Source organism: Physeter macrocephalus, chromosome 11 (genome assembly GCF_002837175.3).
Source record: "Physeter macrocephalus isolate SW-GA chromosome 11, ASM283717v5, whole genome shotgun sequence".
Classification (NCBI taxonomy): domain Eukaryota; kingdom Metazoa; phylum Chordata; class Mammalia; order Artiodactyla; family Physeteridae; genus Physeter; species Physeter macrocephalus.
This window is the reverse complement of record NC_041224.1, coordinates 161,122,194-161,139,258: the sequence shown is the minus strand read 5'-3', so window position 1 is coordinate 161,139,258 and position 17,065 is coordinate 161,122,194. Positions and strand designations below refer to the sequence as shown.

General features: G+C 41.4%; 1 protein-coding gene across 4 annotated transcripts in view; it reads left to right on the top strand.

Annotated features, from left to right (window-relative positions):
- Positions 1 to 17,065, top strand: part of STON2 (stonin 2) — a 153,063-nt gene that overhangs the window by 19,755 nt on the left and 116,243 nt on the right. For all 4 annotated transcript variants that reach the window (XM_024133173.3, XM_028496254.1, XM_028496255.1 and 1 more), the window contains 2 exons: positions 13,285 to 13,565; positions 15,603 to 15,887. In XM_024133173.3, coding sequence (XP_023988941.1) covers positions 13,478 to 13,565; positions 15,603 to 15,887 — 373 coding nt within the window. In that variant the 5' untranslated portion in view covers positions 13,285 to 13,477. The remainder of the gene's footprint in view (positions 1 to 13,284; positions 13,566 to 15,602; positions 15,888 to 17,065) is intronic.

Here is a 17,065-nt window from a genome sequence, read left to right as displayed (position 1 = left end):
TCCCCTGCATCGGCAGGCGGACTCTCAACCACTGCGCCACCAGGGAAGCCCCAGAGCTTACTTTTTGATTCATGCTCTGCAGTCTATAGAGCACTCTTACCCACATTATCTTGCTTAATAATTATTCAGAATTGTAAAATTGTCTGTGGTTTCAGGAAGTTCCTGCCCTTGTTATGGAATGCCTGGTACTTGCCCCTCTCCTGCTGATAGAGTTATCACCAAGGACATTTGTTTCTGTATTTACTGAGTTGTTTAGCAGCATTTTCATTTTTTCCACCCAAGCCTGAGATTCAAAGAATCTCATAGAGAAAAGCCGCATTTCCAACCTTTTTCTAAGCAGCCACCTACAGAGTGGCCTGCTTGGTCCAGGACCTCTGGCTCCTACATGCCCTTGTATTGAGGGACAGAGCATGGCAGCTCTCCCTAACTTGGGCTCCCTTCTCTTTTCTGTCCAATTGGAGTCACAGGGTCCTAGGGCTTGGCTGGAGCATCATAGTGTTAAAATATATTTAACAAAAAATTTATCATTTAACCTTTTTCAAGTGTATTGTTCTGTGGCATTAGGTACATTCACATTGTTGTGCAATCATCACCACCATCCATCTCCAGAACTCTTTTCATCTTTCAAAACTGAAACTCTGTACCCATTAAATAATAACTCTCTTTCTCCCCACCCCCACTCCAGCCCCTGGCAGCCACCATTCTACTTTCTGTTGCTATGAATCCGACTACTCTAGGTACCTCATATAAGTGGAATAGTATAATATTTGTCCTTTTGTGACAGGCTTATTTCACTTAGCACATGTCCTCAAGGTTCATCCGTGTTATAGCATGTGTCAGAATTTCCTTCCTATTTAAGGCTGAATAATATTCCATTGTATGTATATACCACATTTTGTTAATCCATTCATCTGTTGATGGATACTTTAGTTGTTTCAATTGTCTTTTGTCTCAACTAGTACAGTAGCTTCCTAATTGTTCTCTTTGCTTCCATTCTTTCCTCTTCCAATCTCTTCTCTACTCAGCTTCTAAAGAGGCAAATTGAATTTTGTTACTCTTCTTTAAATCCTTCATTGGCTTTCATTGTGCTTAGAATGAAATCTAAACATCTAAATCTGGCTCACAAGACCCCATATCGACATAGTTCATAAAGTGAACTACCTTTGCAACCTTATCCCATGCCCCATCCTCCTTGCTCCCTCTATGTGAGCATAGTTTTTTCTTCTTTTTTTTTTTTTTTCTTCTTGTTAATTTTTTCCCACCTCAGACTCTCTGTGTCTTTGCGTCTTTTCTACCATGAATACACTCTACTTCTTGTCATGGTCTGGGTCTTCTCATCCTTCAGGTAGTAGTTAAATGTAACCTCTTCAGAGAGAGCTCCTATCACCCTATATATTATAGGATCCCTTGCTATTCCTTGTCTGAACGCTTTATCGATTTGCAGGATTCTTATTTGTTTATAGTTGACTTGTCCCATCCCTGTTTTCCCCTCTTGGATAGAAACCCCTTGAAGGCAGGGTCTGTATCTATCTCTTTTGTAACCTGAATATCTAGCAGGTCTTTACTAACAATTTGTTGGATGAATTAATATATATCCTATTTTAATTTTTTTATTTTTTGGAAACATTTATTTTTAATTTTTATTTATTTAATTTATCCTTGTTGCACCAGGTCTTAGTTGCGGCATGTGTGCTCCTTAGTTGCAGCATGCGGGATCTAGTTCCCTGACCAGGGATCGAACCCAAGTCCCCTGCGTTGGAGGGTGAATTCTTAACCACTGTACCACCAGGGAAGTCCCTACATATCCTATTTTTAGAAAGAGTTTGGTGATTCCACAATTGGTTCTACTTTTACTTTCCTTCCTTTGTGCTCACTCTTCCTTCATCCCACCTCTAACACCTTCCAAAATGCTAACCTCCCTAATTAAAGAGTCATTGGCATGATACCATCATTCCTTCTCCAGGAAACTGGTTGAATGTTTGTTGGCCTCCTGATTTTCAAAGGAAAGGCACCCAAAATTGTTGTTTAACATTTTGCACTGAAAATGATCACGCTTTCAGCCTTTCTCCATGTCTCTGGAAAGGCAAGCTAATTTTGCAGTGGCCTACGTAAGCAAGGCAGAAAAAGAAATTAAACTTTCTAGAGAGAGAAATCCATGTAATATGTTCCACAGTGCTACATGTAAAGCTTAGTGGTATTTTGCTACTGTATTGTTTTTTTAATTTACTCCGTACTATGGGCAATAGTTGATTTTTGTTGAAATTCAGTCCCTTACCCATGTTTGGAAATTATCTAAAGAAGGCTGTGCCCAGGCCCTTGAGATTCTGAGCTCTAGAATTATTTCTCCCATTTTTAAACTGTAGCACTGGCACAGCCTGGGTGGATCCTCTGCCCAGTATGTGACAGGCTGAAATTAAGGGTTGGTCACTGTGTTCTCACCTGGAACTCAGGATCTCCTCTAAGCTTATGCCTTTTGTTGAGAGAATTCAGTTTTTTGTGGTTGTAGGATTGTTGTCTCCTTTATCTTTCTGGCTCTCAGTTGGGTACCACTCTCAGCTCCTAGAGGCTGCCCTCAGATCCTTGCCCTGTGGCCTCCATCTCAGCAGTGGAGAACCTTCCTTTCGCACTTTGAATCTCTCTGACTTCCTCCTCTGCTACCAGCCAGAGAAAACTCTCTCCTTTTAAAGGGCTCGTTGATTAGCTTAAGCTTGCATGGATAATCACCCTATCTTAAGGTCAATTGATTAGTAACCTTAATTGTATCTGCAAAATCCCTTTTGCCATGTACTATGACATAATCACAATAGTACACCAGGGTTTGGAGATTCTGGGAGTCATCACAGAATTTTGCTTGCCACAATTTCTCTCTCTTATTTTATTAGAATTGCATTTGCCTGTAAGTATCAGAAAACTTGATTATAATAACTTAAACCAAAAATTTTTTTTTCACATAACAATATATATAGAGATGAGTGATTATTGATACTGGTTCAGTGGCTCAATGACATCAGGATCAATGACTCTCTTAGCCTTTCCTTGTGGTTATAGTAGCTCCAGCCAGCCATCATGACTGTGTTCAAGGCAGGAAAAAAGAGAACATGAGTAGGATTAGGACAGCATGAGTAATATCTGTTATCTTCATTGGGAATGCAAAACAGAACATAGATAAAAAAACACTTCTCAGAGCTTTATTTCCGACCATACTTCCATTTATGTCTCATTGGCCAGAACTTAGCCAAGTGGCCACCCATAGGTTCAAGGGAGGCTGGGTAAGCAGGAATAGGAATTATTGTGATTGGCTCAACCAATAATGACCTATCCTCCAGTGCTGGATGATAAGAGGAAATGGATGTTGATTATGTAGCTAACATATCTGTTATACCTGTTTTCTGGAAGGTAGAATGTGGTATAGTGGAAAAAATGCAGAATTTAGAGTCAAGAGACTTGTAATCCTGTCCCACCTCTCTCATGGTTAGCTGTGTGACCTTAGGCTAGTCAAGCAACCTCTCTGAGCCAGTTCCCTTATCTATCAAGTGAGAGAAATTTCTGCTTATCTCATTGTTACTATAAAAATGGATTGAAATTATCCATGAGTTTCTTTGCATCCTGGAAATATACACTAATTGTGGTTTTTGGTAAGTATTTGGTATAAAAATAAGAATGTATTTCATGGATTCTAAGAAATATATGTATGTATATATACAATTTTTAATATTTTATAATCTCTGAAATTAGATGCAGTTTACAATCTATGACAGCTTCAAAGAAATATAATAACAATATTTTGTTAAGCTTCTTGGAAAGTTTTAGGGTTATGCTTAGGAAATATGGCCATTGGGACCCACAAGACTCCTACAGACTCCTACGAAACTGACAGTCTCATGATACAACATCTAAAATATAGATGAAAGGAAATTATCCACACCAACTTCCTACTTTCATGCAGGGAGATTTTAGTATCTCTATTCCAGATGTAAAACCGAAGTAAGCTGAGATGAGTTTACAAGGTGGAGTAAGCCATCTTCTAAGAGTTCAAGGTGCTAGAAAGTATTCCACAAACTTTAAAGCTTGACCTCCTACCAGGGTTATTCACTGAATGTGACATACTGTTCAGCTACCTAGGGATGTCGTTACGGGTCACTGCCTCAGGAATGCACCGGGATCAGAGGCAACCTGTTTTGCAAGTCAAGTGTGACATAGATCCTTGACTCTGAATGTGGAGCCATGAAGTTGTTTATCAAGGTTGTTTATTTTGAAGAAAAATCACATGATAGAATATTTATAATTATAACCTTGGGATATATATACATGTATGCATGTACACATATATGTATTTATATGTGTATGTATTTGTATATATGTTTTTGTGTACACACACATACACACATACGAATATTATGACTTTAGATGGGGCAAAAACAGACATCTGGGGATGGGGGATTATGGCGTATATGATTGAAAGAGAGAAATAGGGGTGAGTGAGTCTATGGAGAGTCATAGATACATACTGACTATAGTTGAAATATGACATATGTTCCTTGAGGAGTTCTTTCTCCTATAAGCATGACTTGAGACTGGGGTATTCATTCTATTCACCAATTTCCAATGGAAGAAGAGGGATCAGTCTCTTTTTATTTTTTAAAAATTAAATATTTAAATGAAAGAAAAAATGGTGACAAGATAGGAAGAACAAACAACCAGGGCCATTCTATTTTTCCCTTTTAAGAACATCAAGGCACCTGTTAATTAAAGTGTGTGTGTGTGTGTGTGTGTGTGTGTGTGTGTGAGTGTGTGTGTGTGTGTGTGTTCTCCAGTGAACTCTGTGCAGGTTCTGTTAACATGAACTCTGTTCTTTCACAAAGGAAAAGAATTTTAAAGAAGAAGGAAAAGAAGCAGTGTTCCAAGTCCTTAATCTAATTTAGGTCTTTGTCACAGGGTGATCAGGCCTTCCAGGCTTCTGCTTATTCTGAGAATTTATGAAGCAAGCAACATTGTTACTTTAACTTCCTGACTAAACTTTTGTGATTTCTGTAGCCCACTGTGACAGAGGCTGTAGAGTGTAAAACCATGCTTGATATTATTTTGTATGACTGTACTGAGCACAATTCTGAGTGCTTAGTAGATGCTTAGTGTAAGTTTGTTGAATGTCTTATTTTAGAAGAAAGTTCTAAAGAAATACAAAGAATTCACACAGTCTTATTTTTTCCCATTCTTCCTTTCTTCCCAGTTTTCCTTTTGACCTTTAGTTGCTTTTCCTTGATCAGGAGAAATTTGAGGCTTAACTTTGGAGTTCGGAATTGGCACCAGGATCTAGTTTAAGATGCATTTGCATAAACCCCTGATAGCTGGCTGGATAGCATTTGCCAATAATCTCAAAACCCAACGAGTGGATGCAGAGATTTTTAAAGTGACTGTCTAGTTGAATACATACGACAAAGAGATATAGAAGGAAGATCACTAAATTCTCAGATTTAAATAACCTCTAACCAAGCAAGAATTATTTTATGATATTTTATAGCGTAGCTAGCCTAACAAAATAGAACATTGTCCCAGCTCTGAAGGGATGGATTTAATCCATATGGCTGTATGAGACCCTCCTTTTCTTTTCATATGATTTATAAAAGTTCTGTAAAACTTCTTATTAATATTTCCAGGACATTAGTATAAAATCACCGTAATTTAGATGATCTGAACTAGTGTCTTTTTCTTTTTTTTACAAATGAACACAAGTCAGTAAGGAATGTTTCAGGGGAGGACTTTCAATTCTTGCTATAACTGGTTGACAAACTGGTCCTTCTGCAGTAAACAACCACAAAACCAGGCAAAATGGATCAGGTAACTGTTTTCAGGTATTGGTCAACAGAAAGCACAATATTTCCGTCCTGAGTGAAGGAGAATTCATGAGGTGAGCCCGATGGTCACCTTGGCTGTCTTCCAGGGGAGAGTTTCCTGATTGCAGCATAGTATGCTAGAGTCTCGGCTGAGCACAGCAGTCCTGCTGAACTAAGGAAACACAGATCTGAGTTTGGGGCAATTGAAGCAGCTAGAATCCACAGGGCAGTGCACTAGAGTGGAGAGGGTTGCATAGGGCTGGGGGGGAACAGGACTCCCTGGGTACACTCTCTGGGTGTACCCAGGGAGTCCTTGGCCAGGCTAGAGTGCACATGAACAGATCAAAACTATATGAGATTTACCAAAAATGGTGGCTCCAGGGTTGAGAATTGGACAGAGATTCTAAAGGTCAAGCAGCTGATACTGAGGGACACTGGTGGTCCAGCCCAGAAACAGTGGAAAAACGTTTTTAACACCTTAATAATATCCCAAGCATCCAGAAGAGACACAGAAAATCTGTGTCTTAGGGGCAAAAGTCTATGCTTTCAAGCAGGGTTGGTAAAATTTTTTATAAAGGGCTAGATGGTAATTATTTTAAGCCCTGTGAGCCATTCAATATTTCTCACAACTACTCAACTCTGCTATTGTAGAGCAAAAGCATCCAAAGACAACATGTAAATGAATGGGCATGGTTTTATTCCAATGTCACTTTTTTTTAACAAAAAAAGGTGGAGGGCCAGACTTGGTTCATTGCTATAGTTTGCCAACACTTGCCCTAGAGTAAGGCCTACTTTAAATCTACCCTAACAAAGCTTAGAGCCAAGTGCTGTCAAGAAAAATTGCAAGGGAAATTGAGTTTGGAAGTTGAGTCCTGCGGTAGTTAGAGGAGGTTGAGAAACATCTTTGACTTTGCAAAGATTCATCCAACAAAGTGGAAGACCAAGCTTATGCAAGCCTATGCAAGATCAAGGTAAGCAGACAGTTTGACTTCTGACAAAAATCAACTCTGCAGAGGAAGATCAAATCTAGAATGTCTTCATGTATCATCAACAATTGTTAGGTATGCAAAGAAACAGGAAAATATTACCCATAGTAAAAAAAAAAAAAAAAAAAAAGTCAATAGAAACTAATCCCCAAATGGTCCAGATGTTGGATTTGGCAGACAAAGCTTTTAAAGAAACTATTATAAATATGTTCGAAGAACTAAAGGAAAGTATTGTCAGAATGAGTGAATATAAAGGCATCTCAGCAGAGAAATAGAAACTATAAAAGAATCTAATGAATATCTTAGAATGAAAAATTTGAATAATTGAGATGAAAAATTCACAGGATGAGCTTAAGAGGAGAACGAAGATGACAGAAGATAGAATCAATGAACTTGAAGACAGATCATAGGAGAAGAGATAGAGAAAAACATATTTTAAGAAATAGTGGCTGAATTTTCCCAAATTTAATGAAAATATTGACAAACAAATTCAAGATATTACACAGACTTCAAGTAGGATGAGTTATAAGAAAACCACATCTAGACATACCATAGTTAATTGCTAAAAACCAAAGATAAACTCTTGAAAACAGAGAGAAAAGATATAACAGAGAAATAAGAATTAATTAATTCTAAATTAATTCTTAATTAATTAATTAATTAAACCAACTCCTCGCCAGAAACAATAGGGACAAAAAGACAAGATACTGAAGAAAAAAAAAGGTCAACCTCAAATTCTATGTCTAATGCAAAATATCTTACAAAAACAAGGATTAAATAAAGAATGGACTGTTTTAGAGCAATGCTGTCCAATAGAAATATAGTACAAGCCACATAAGTATTGTTTTAAATTTTCTAATGGCCCCATTGAAAGATTTTAAAAGAAACAGGTAAAATTAATTTTAATAATATATTTTATTTAACTCAGTATATACGGATATTACCATTTTAACATGTAATCAGTATAAAAATTGTTAGATAGATATTTTACACATTTTTATGCTTTTTGAAATCTGGTGTGTATTTTACAGTTAAAGAACAACTCAGTTTGGACTAACCACATTTCAATAGTTACCTGTGTCTAGTGGCCGCTGTTGGAATTGAATAGCACAGTTTTAGATCAAAGAGAAAGGGGAATGGACAAGTTGCCCTGTATCCAGGTTGTTTCCCAAGCTATCTTATACACAGTATTTATTTTTTTTATTTTAAAAAAATTTATTTATTTTATTTATTTATTTTTGGCTGCGTTGGATCTGTTGCTGCGCGCGGGCTTTCTCTAGTTGCGGCGAGTGGGGGCTACTCTTCGTTGCGGTGTGCGGGCTTCTCATTGCCATGGCTTCTTCTGTTGCGGAGCACGGGCTCTAGGCGTGTGGGCTTCAGTAGTTGTGGCACACGGGCTCAGTAGTTGTGGCTCACGGGCTCTAGAGCGCAGGCTCAGTAGTTGCGGCGCATGGGCTTAGTTGCTCCACGGCATTTGGGATCTTCCTGGACCAGGGCTCAAACCTGTGTCCCTTGCATTGGCAAGTGGATTCTTAACCACTGCGCAACCAGGAAAGTCCTACACAGTGTTTAAATTAACCTTTCTAAAACATTTGTCAGCTCAGAAGACCTGAAGAAGCTACCTACTTTGTGGTAAAACAAGTTAATTTGTCCATTCTTTCATTCATTCATTTAGCTATTTACTCAATAAACATTTACTAAATGCCAGACCCTAGTCAAAGAGTTGGAGATATCCACAAGAACAAAATCCCGTCCCTTTCCTCAGCTCACAGGCTAATTGACAGGATAGCCATATTAGCAAACAGGTTCATTATCATTTGATAAATGAGTGTAGGTAAGATGCTACCAGCATACAGAAGACATGGTGGATAAGGGACAAGTGGGATTAGTGGGAGTCAAGGACGGGTACCGTGTATCAGAGTTCTTCACTGCAGACAACAGAAACTGACTCTGGCTGACATAGGAGGAAAGGAGCCACGGAGGACTTTTTAAGCAGAGCTGTGGCATGGGCGTTTTCAGGTTTTAAGCAGACCACGCTGGCGTAATAGTTTGGATAATAGGTTAGAGGGGATAATGCTGAAGGCAGGGAGAGAGGTAAGAGACTAGTAATTGTCTGAATGAGAGACACTGAAGGGCTGAACCAAGGCAGTGGCTGTGGGAATGGAAAGGGTACTTTCAGGAGTTCAAACTCATTCTGAGATTGAGAACTGTCCCTGTCCCAACCCCTCCTTTTCCAGTGCACTCAACTCACTCCCACCCTCTTCAGATAAACAGAGCGTAACTCACTGTGAACTAGACAAGCCGCTTCTGCTCCTTCTTCTTCGAATGCCTTTGCCTCCCTGCTCATTTTCCCAGAGCCCTCCCTTCCCAGTTAAGATGCAGCCCGTGACCACCTACTGCTCAAACCCTCGGTAGTCTCTTAGCACCCTCACTCTCTGTAAGGTTGCTGTCATCGTTTTGATGGCTAACTTGTCACAATAGGTTAAAGAGCCTATTGCGTGATTATGTCACCGTCATACTCCCTGCATTCTACTGTAAGCTCCTAGAGGCCAGTGATGCCATCTCGGTCTTCCTTGTACGGTCAGGCCCTCGAATGGGTCCAGCACAGAGTACCCAGTACATGTTCCTGATGATGCTGGCCCCTGGCTCTGTGCGACACATTAGGGTCCTGTTGTGGCTGATAGCTTCCATTACCAAATTCCCGCTCGGTACAGTCTGAGGAATGGTTATCTCCCATAAGCACATCTCTTGGGTCACTGTCTGCTCGTAGACTTTCACCAACTTCCCGTTTCCCACTGAACTCTTCTCCTCAGCTTTTAAGGTCCATCAGTCCATTCTCTCCACATTTCCCCAGTAGATACCTCAGCAGTCATCAGACTGACCTCTTTATGGGTCCAAAAACAAGTCCCATGAAGGTCTGATTCTTAATTGTCACTTAGACTAACCCCTGTCCCAAGGATGTCCTTACTCTTCCCTTCCAGTGGTTCAGAACCAAGGATGTCCTTCAAATCCAAAAACCTGCTTGGTCCCTTATGGTTCCATCCCTTGCAGATCTATGACCAAACTGTCACGGCATTTCTGGTGTGTCTTCCAGCAGGCAGTTATTCCCAGGTTTGTTGTGTTTGCTATCATCTCCACAGCTAGATTGCAAGCTGCTTGATGACTCAATATCCCAAGGGTGCCAGATACGTTTCTGGACCCCTAGGGCTCCTGAATGCATATTAGAAGATTGGCATAAGGCAGAACTATTTCTCGGACTCCCATCTTATCAGTCAACTGCATTCTCCACACCCACCCACCCCCAGCCGATTTTAGCGTGTAAGGAAAGCTGAGGAAGAAGCTTCTCTCTGGAATGGCAGCCCAAAGACTTTAGTGAGATTTTTATTGTCTCTTAGTCAGCACTGCTACTGATAGTGAGTCACTGCTCGTTTGTGGTGATTCTAAGCCTCACTTTATGATTCATGTTCTAAAAATGGGGTGAGGTTTTTACAGAGAAACCAATTCCGGTGTGAACGTAGCCTCCCAACGATCAGGTTCCTCTGAGGGCTTCCAGCTGCTTGTCCAGCACTCCTCAGGGTTCAGGCGTCTCAGGGTTCACTGGGTATAGCTGTTTCATGGCAAATACCTAGAATCCATTTCACAGGGTTATGATAGGGGGTTCCCGGTGATAAATTTGTTCCCCCAGCCTTTCTTGAGACTTTTCATGGTCTGTAACCAGCCATGTCTGGATCTGGGATGGACAAGTTGAGGAAGGGTAGATAAATCTTGGGGGCTCTTCTTCTGTTCATACTTCCGAGTAGTAGTCTTGGTTCATCAGCCAGAAAGCGCTTGCATCTATAAAGAGGAAGTTGAGTGCTTGACTCCGCTCAGCCTCTGGGAGAAGTGCTCTAAAAAGCACTGAACAGGGAAATCACTAAAATCAGAATGTGTAAGTGACAGAGATGGGGTGGTTTTGTGAAATTTGTGTTCTGGTCCCAAGACTTCGACTAGCAAGCAGTGTACCTTTGTGTGAGTCATTTCCCTGCAGTAGCGATGACCATAGTTGACATTTATAAAGAGCTTGGATTGGGGCCTGGCATACAGTAAGCCCTCTGTAAGCTCACCTGCTATGATCATCATCATTGTTCCATGAGGTTTTTCAGTCCCAGTACTAAGCACTTGGTGTATGTTATCTTATTTAATCCTTAAAATGATGACATGAGTTTTGCTGCAGAGGGGTGAGCTGAGGCTTCAAGACTGTACAGTACTCAGATCCAGACAGTGGAACTCCCGAGCCCATTTCAATCTCTGTTGTTACTATGCCCGATTTCCTTAGGCCTCGGTTTTTGTTTTTTTTTTTTTCCATCTGTAAAACTTGAGAGCTGGACTACTGGTCTTTAAAATCTTGGAGCTCTAAACTTTCTAGACATTTTCTCCATTATTTTCACCCTTTTCCTTCTCTCCTTCCCCTTCCCCTCATCCACCCACACTCATACATGAATTTCACTGGATTCATCCTCATGGGATGGGCAGGATGTTTTCCCCATTGAGCTATGATGCTGAAAATGTCAGCACGTGGACTTGTAGTATTGTGGCTTCGTGGTGGTTGTTGGACCTGCTTTGCACGCTGCTGTTGTTGGGAGAGGGGGAATCTGACTCTTCAATTTTACTGTCTTATCTTGGCCTGCAGCCATTGCCACGCTGAGTGATGCTAACATTTGACGGGCTTGAGAAAGGCTTAATGGGAGAAGCCCACTGGAATCAGCTCTTTGGGTCCGTGGGCCCTGCCTGGTTCTCTGGTGAGATCTGGTTTGGAGCACTCACTCTCCAGGCTGTTAGCACATGTCTGGTCCTGTGATTGGTAAGGATCTTCGAGAGGAACTTGGAAGAGAGGTTTCTGGACTTTACATTCTGCGCACAGCTTGGATTCCCTGGCAGATTTCCAGTGAGGAGTTTCACCGATCATCATTATGGTTCCATTGTCATTAGTGTCTGTAAAGTACTTTAGTTGGTGGTAGTCTATATATATTCTCTAGTATTTTTCTTTGTGGCTGTGACCCAAAGATTAGAGTGTTTCGGCATCAGAAGACCTGGGCTCAAGTGTTGCATCTATTACTTCCTAGCTTGGTGCATCTAACACACCTGCTTGTTATGACCTCTACTTGATCATTTTTTTGGTGGTCTCTTACTCTGGAATAAAAAGAGTCCTTTTGTCACTATCCTAGGATGTGTGAATTCTTCCACTTAGAAACTTGGGAGAAACATCTTAGAATCTTAGGGCACCAAACAAAGGCTTCGAAACTGCAAAAGTGTTGGATAAGTCACTTAACTTCTCTCAGCCCAGATTTCTTCCTCTGTGAAAGAATTATAATAATACTTACCCAACTACAATGACTATTCAATCAAAGTATGGTATGAAAATAGGTTTCTGAAAATTATAGATTCCGTAGGAAACATTACTTATTTTTAGGAAGTATCATGCAACAAAACTGTTTTAATTACCAAAAAGGCAAAAGCTGTTAAATGTTTCTATTCTCATTATCGTTAGCCTAGATTATTTACTGCAGATAATAACCTGTAGTAAAATTTCAATGTTTTCTTTTTATTGTGCACCAGCTAGAAGGCTATAAGTTAAATTATTCTAGACTAAAGTGAATATTGTGAGTATTCAGTTAATAAGAACTGATACTGTTCAAGGTGGATAGTAGCTCTTATGTGGAAACATTAATTTTGCATTAATTCAAGTTTTACTAATTCATTATAAGATCAAGAGTGAGGTTCCAGTTGTAAAAAGACATTAATTGTACAAGCAATATTATGTGTCTATTAAGTATCCTTACATGGAACATAATTGCAATGTGAGTAAAGGCTAGACTTTTGTATACTAATTCAAACTGTCCTAGAGTGAAAATGTGTTTCTTTAACTCACATTTTCCACTAAAGTAAATATGCCCTTCCCCCTTACTCCAAATGAATAAGATGACTCCACTTCTGTTTTTCTTGATTGGTAAATCATGCTTGGAGATACCATCTGGAGATGGTTGGGTTTCTGCCAAAGATTTAAATCAGGCTTGCAAAGAGCTACCTGCCTAAGGCAACAAACCACACTGATTTAATAGGAAAGAACATGCTTTTATTTTGCCATCTGGTAAAGGAAAGTGAAAGCACTTTGAAAAATTTTAATATTTGTTCTACAATGATGGCCTTATGGATAAAAGTATTTCCAAAATATAGTAATTGGGAAAATTGGAGAATCTAATTGCTAAAATCTGCGTGATTATTTATGTCTGATATGAAGGCACATACAGAGATCTTGATGCTAAAAGCAGATATTTCTGTAAGAGAAGTGAAGGCAAGACAGGGATAGAGAAAGGTAAATAGGTTGGAAACGACCCAGACCTCCCTGTGGGCAGTGTTGAAAGCTCAAGACCTGTGTGGATTGGTTATAATGTGATGGTTATCCCTTTTAATTTTTATTTTTTAAACAGATTTCCACTTGGCAGATTCACCAAAGGCAAGAGAGGCTAATCTGTGTACGTTCTGAGTGCCACTCTCCGAGAGATCCCCATAACAGACCCCAGGCCCAAGTCCACTGTGCTACCAGACCCCCACCCCACCCCAGGCATTGCTCTGGGGTCTGCCTGAGGCCAGCAGTGTGAAGATGACCAGCACCTTCCTAGCATGACGACCTTGGACCATGTGATCGCTACCCACCAGTCGGAGTGGGTCTCTTTCAATGAGGAGCCACTCTTTCCTGTCCCTTCTGAGGGTAAGGAGAACTTCCATTGCCTAAGTGAAAAGATTAACAAAGAACCACACCTGCTTGTTATGGCTTCTATTTGATCATTCTTTTGGGGGAGATCTTGATATGGAAAACAGAGCCAGTTTGTCACTTTCTTCAGGTCCAGATTCTTCCACTTAGAAGCCTGGAGGAAACATCTTAGGACCTAGGGCCCCAAACAAGGACCTGGCAACACCAAAAGTATTGGCTGCTTTCTTCCAATGAACATTAACTTCCTATTTCCAAAGTACTTTATGCTCAGTCTTTTCGGTTATTATTCCCAACAGCAATTCGGATTGTCTCAGTTTTTAAAGCATAATTGTCAAGAGTGACAGGTGCTGGAGCCAGATCCCTTGGGCTCAAATCCTGGCTCCAGTATGGATGCGTGATGTGTCCTTGGGTGGATAATTGATTTAACCTCCCTGGGTGGTTGTTCCTCTGTGCAGTACGGGTAATCACAGTACCTACCTCAGGGTGGTTGTGAGGATTAAATGCATTAACATGTAAAGTGCTTACAGCAGTGACTGACACATGGAAAGAGCTCATAATTGTCACTCGTGATCATGATGAAGGTGGCTAGGTTGACTTCTGGGGAACTGTGCTCAGGGATGAAGGTCAAGGTAGGATGCAGGAGCTATTTACAGAACCACACCAGCTGCTTCTGTTCCACGGCCGCTGCTACTGCCACCTGAAGTCGTCCCAGCTTCATTTACAGCACCTGGAAAGTGTGAGTTTACAGGTGTGCTGTCCAATACGGTAGCCATGTGGCTATCGAGTCTCTGAAATGTGGCTAGTCTGAATTGAGATGCGCTATAAATGTGAAATACCCACACTGAATTTCGAGGACCTAGTAAAAGTTAAATGTTTTATTAACAGTTTTTTATCAATTACCTGTTGATATTGCACATTTTCAACATGCTGAGTTGAAATACATATTATTAAAAGTCGTTTTGGGCTTCCCTGGTGGCGCAGTGGTTGAGGGTCCGCCTGCCGATGCAGGGGACACGGGGTCGTGCCCCGGTCCGGGAGGATCCCACGTGCCGCGGGGCGGCTGAGCCCGTGAGCCATGGCCGCTGGGCCTGCGCGTCTGGAGCCTGTGCTCCACAGCGGGAGAGGCCACAACAGTTAGAGGCCCGCATACCGCAAAAAAAAAAAAAAAAGTGGTTTTGCCTGTTTCTTTTTAGTTTTAAAGTGTGGCTACTAGAAAATTTAAAATTCATCTATGGCCCACCTTTTACTTTTTTAGGCCAGCGCTTATCTAAATAATTACATTCAGGTAGACCTGTTTGTTTGGCTAGTGATGGGAGAAAGGAGTTTCACATCAGTACTTTTATTTAAACATTTTCATACAGTAAAATTGACCATTTTTGGTCTACAGTTGATGAATTTTAACACATGTATAGATTTGTGTAATCACCACCACAATTGGGATCTACTTCTGTTATTTAAAAACAAATTTTTGAAGGCTATTAAATGTTCCAGGACCAATGCAGTGATACAAAAGCTAGAGGAAGGGCCTCTGTGCCATATTTAGCTGGTCATAAGTACAGGGTTTGCACATGGTGGCCTGCAGATGTGTGTTGTTTGGACTGCACAGAGTTTGAATTTGAATGTTTTTAGTCCAGACAGAAGCTCTCCTGTTGAGCCACAGTCTCCACCATTCCCCATTGCCTTTTGCTTTTCTAATTCGACCTAGTTCTATCTGTTGCTTGGCCTCTGTAGGAATTTTGTTTGTGACCCCTAAGCACTGGAGTAGATGGTAGGATAAGAATAGTGAACAAGACTCCAGTCTCAGCCTGCATGGAGACTGCTATGGACATCCTAGGGTATAGTTTTTATACATTTTAAGGTAAACACTCTTTAAGCATAGAGACAGGTGGGCATGGCTGTTTTTCTGCCCTCACACCCTGTAATGGTGAGTCCTTTGATCACTGCTTGCCTGTCCTTTGTTTTTCCTCCACGAGACAGTTCTGAAGAGTGGCCTTCCTCGCATGATGTGATGGCAGTTTCTGGTATCTGTTTCAGGGGGCACTGAAGAGCACCTCCCAGGACCATCGTCTTCCTCAGACCAGTCCGAGAGCTCTTCTGGGGAGAACCATGTGGCGGATGGAGGCTCTCAGGACCTTTCCCCCTCAGAGCACGATGACTCTTCTGAAAAGATGGGCCTCATCTCTGAAGCGGCCTCCCCTCCCCTGAGCCCTGAGCAGCCTCCACCTGACCTGGCTTCAGCCATCAGCAGCTGGGTTCAGTTTGAAGATGACACACCCTGGGCCAGCACATTACCACCTCACAAAGAAGCAGGTGGGACAGGTAGGACAGGTGGGGGCCTGGGAAGGGTTCTGTCTGAGGTCTGTGCTCACTGGGGATGCTTTTTCATGAGAGGTCTGCAGGGCTGCCAGCATTCTGTTTTGCCTGCTCCGGAGTCCTGAAGCACTGGCCACATAGGAGAGAGCAGACAGAGATCTCATCTGGCTTAATTCTGTGACACGTTTTTATTAACATAAGCATGTGGAAGGATTTATGTGTTCTGGGCCATTTCCAGCCTTTTACCCTTGCGCTGGCTGTTAATTTCTCTTTGGAAGTATGCACATTTATTCATCTATTATGGACTGGAATTCTATTTACTTAGCACCTAAATTGTAAGCTCCTGTGAGTAAAATGAATGTCTCTCAAAGTGTGGACCACCAACCATCTCTAATAGAGTCACCAGTTATACATAGATGTTCTTGTGTCCCAGGCCTTTAGAATCCAAATCTTCAGGGGTGGGAACTGTCATTAATGATCAGTCTCTTACTTTGTGGCATTTAAATGGCCAGAAGCTGCACTGGGAAGCTGAGTGAAGCCAGGGGAATGATTAGTTCCTAGCCTGGTGACCTGGCTACTGATTTTATTGTGCACTGAAGCATACCAAAGGTGATTGGGATAACCTTTGGGACTGTATTAGTTTTCTATTTGCTGCTGTAACAAATTACTACAAACTTAGTGGCTTAACCAACACAATTTTATTATCTTACAATTCTGTAGTTCGGAAGTCCGACATGGGTGTCACTGAGCTAAAATCCAGGTGTTGGTGGGTCTGCATTCCCTTCAGGAGGCTCTAGGGGAGAATCTGTGTCCTTGCCCTTTCTAGCTTCTAGAGGCTACCCACATTTCTTGGCATGTGGCCTCTTCCTCAGTCTCCAAAGCCAGCAATGTTGCATCTCTCTGTGCCTTTCTTCTATAGTCAAATCTTCCCCTGCCTGACTGCTGCTTTCCTCTTCCTTTTTTTTTTTTTTTTAAATCTGTATTGGAGTATAACTGCTTCACAAGACTGCACTAGCCTCTGTCGCACAACAAAGTGAATCAGCCACATGCACACGTATATCCCCATATCCCCTCCCTCTTGCATCTCCCTCCCACCCTCCCTATCCCACCCCTCTAGGTGGTCCCAAAGCACCGAGCTGATCTCCCTGTGCTATGCTGCCGCTTCCCACTAGCTATCTATTTTA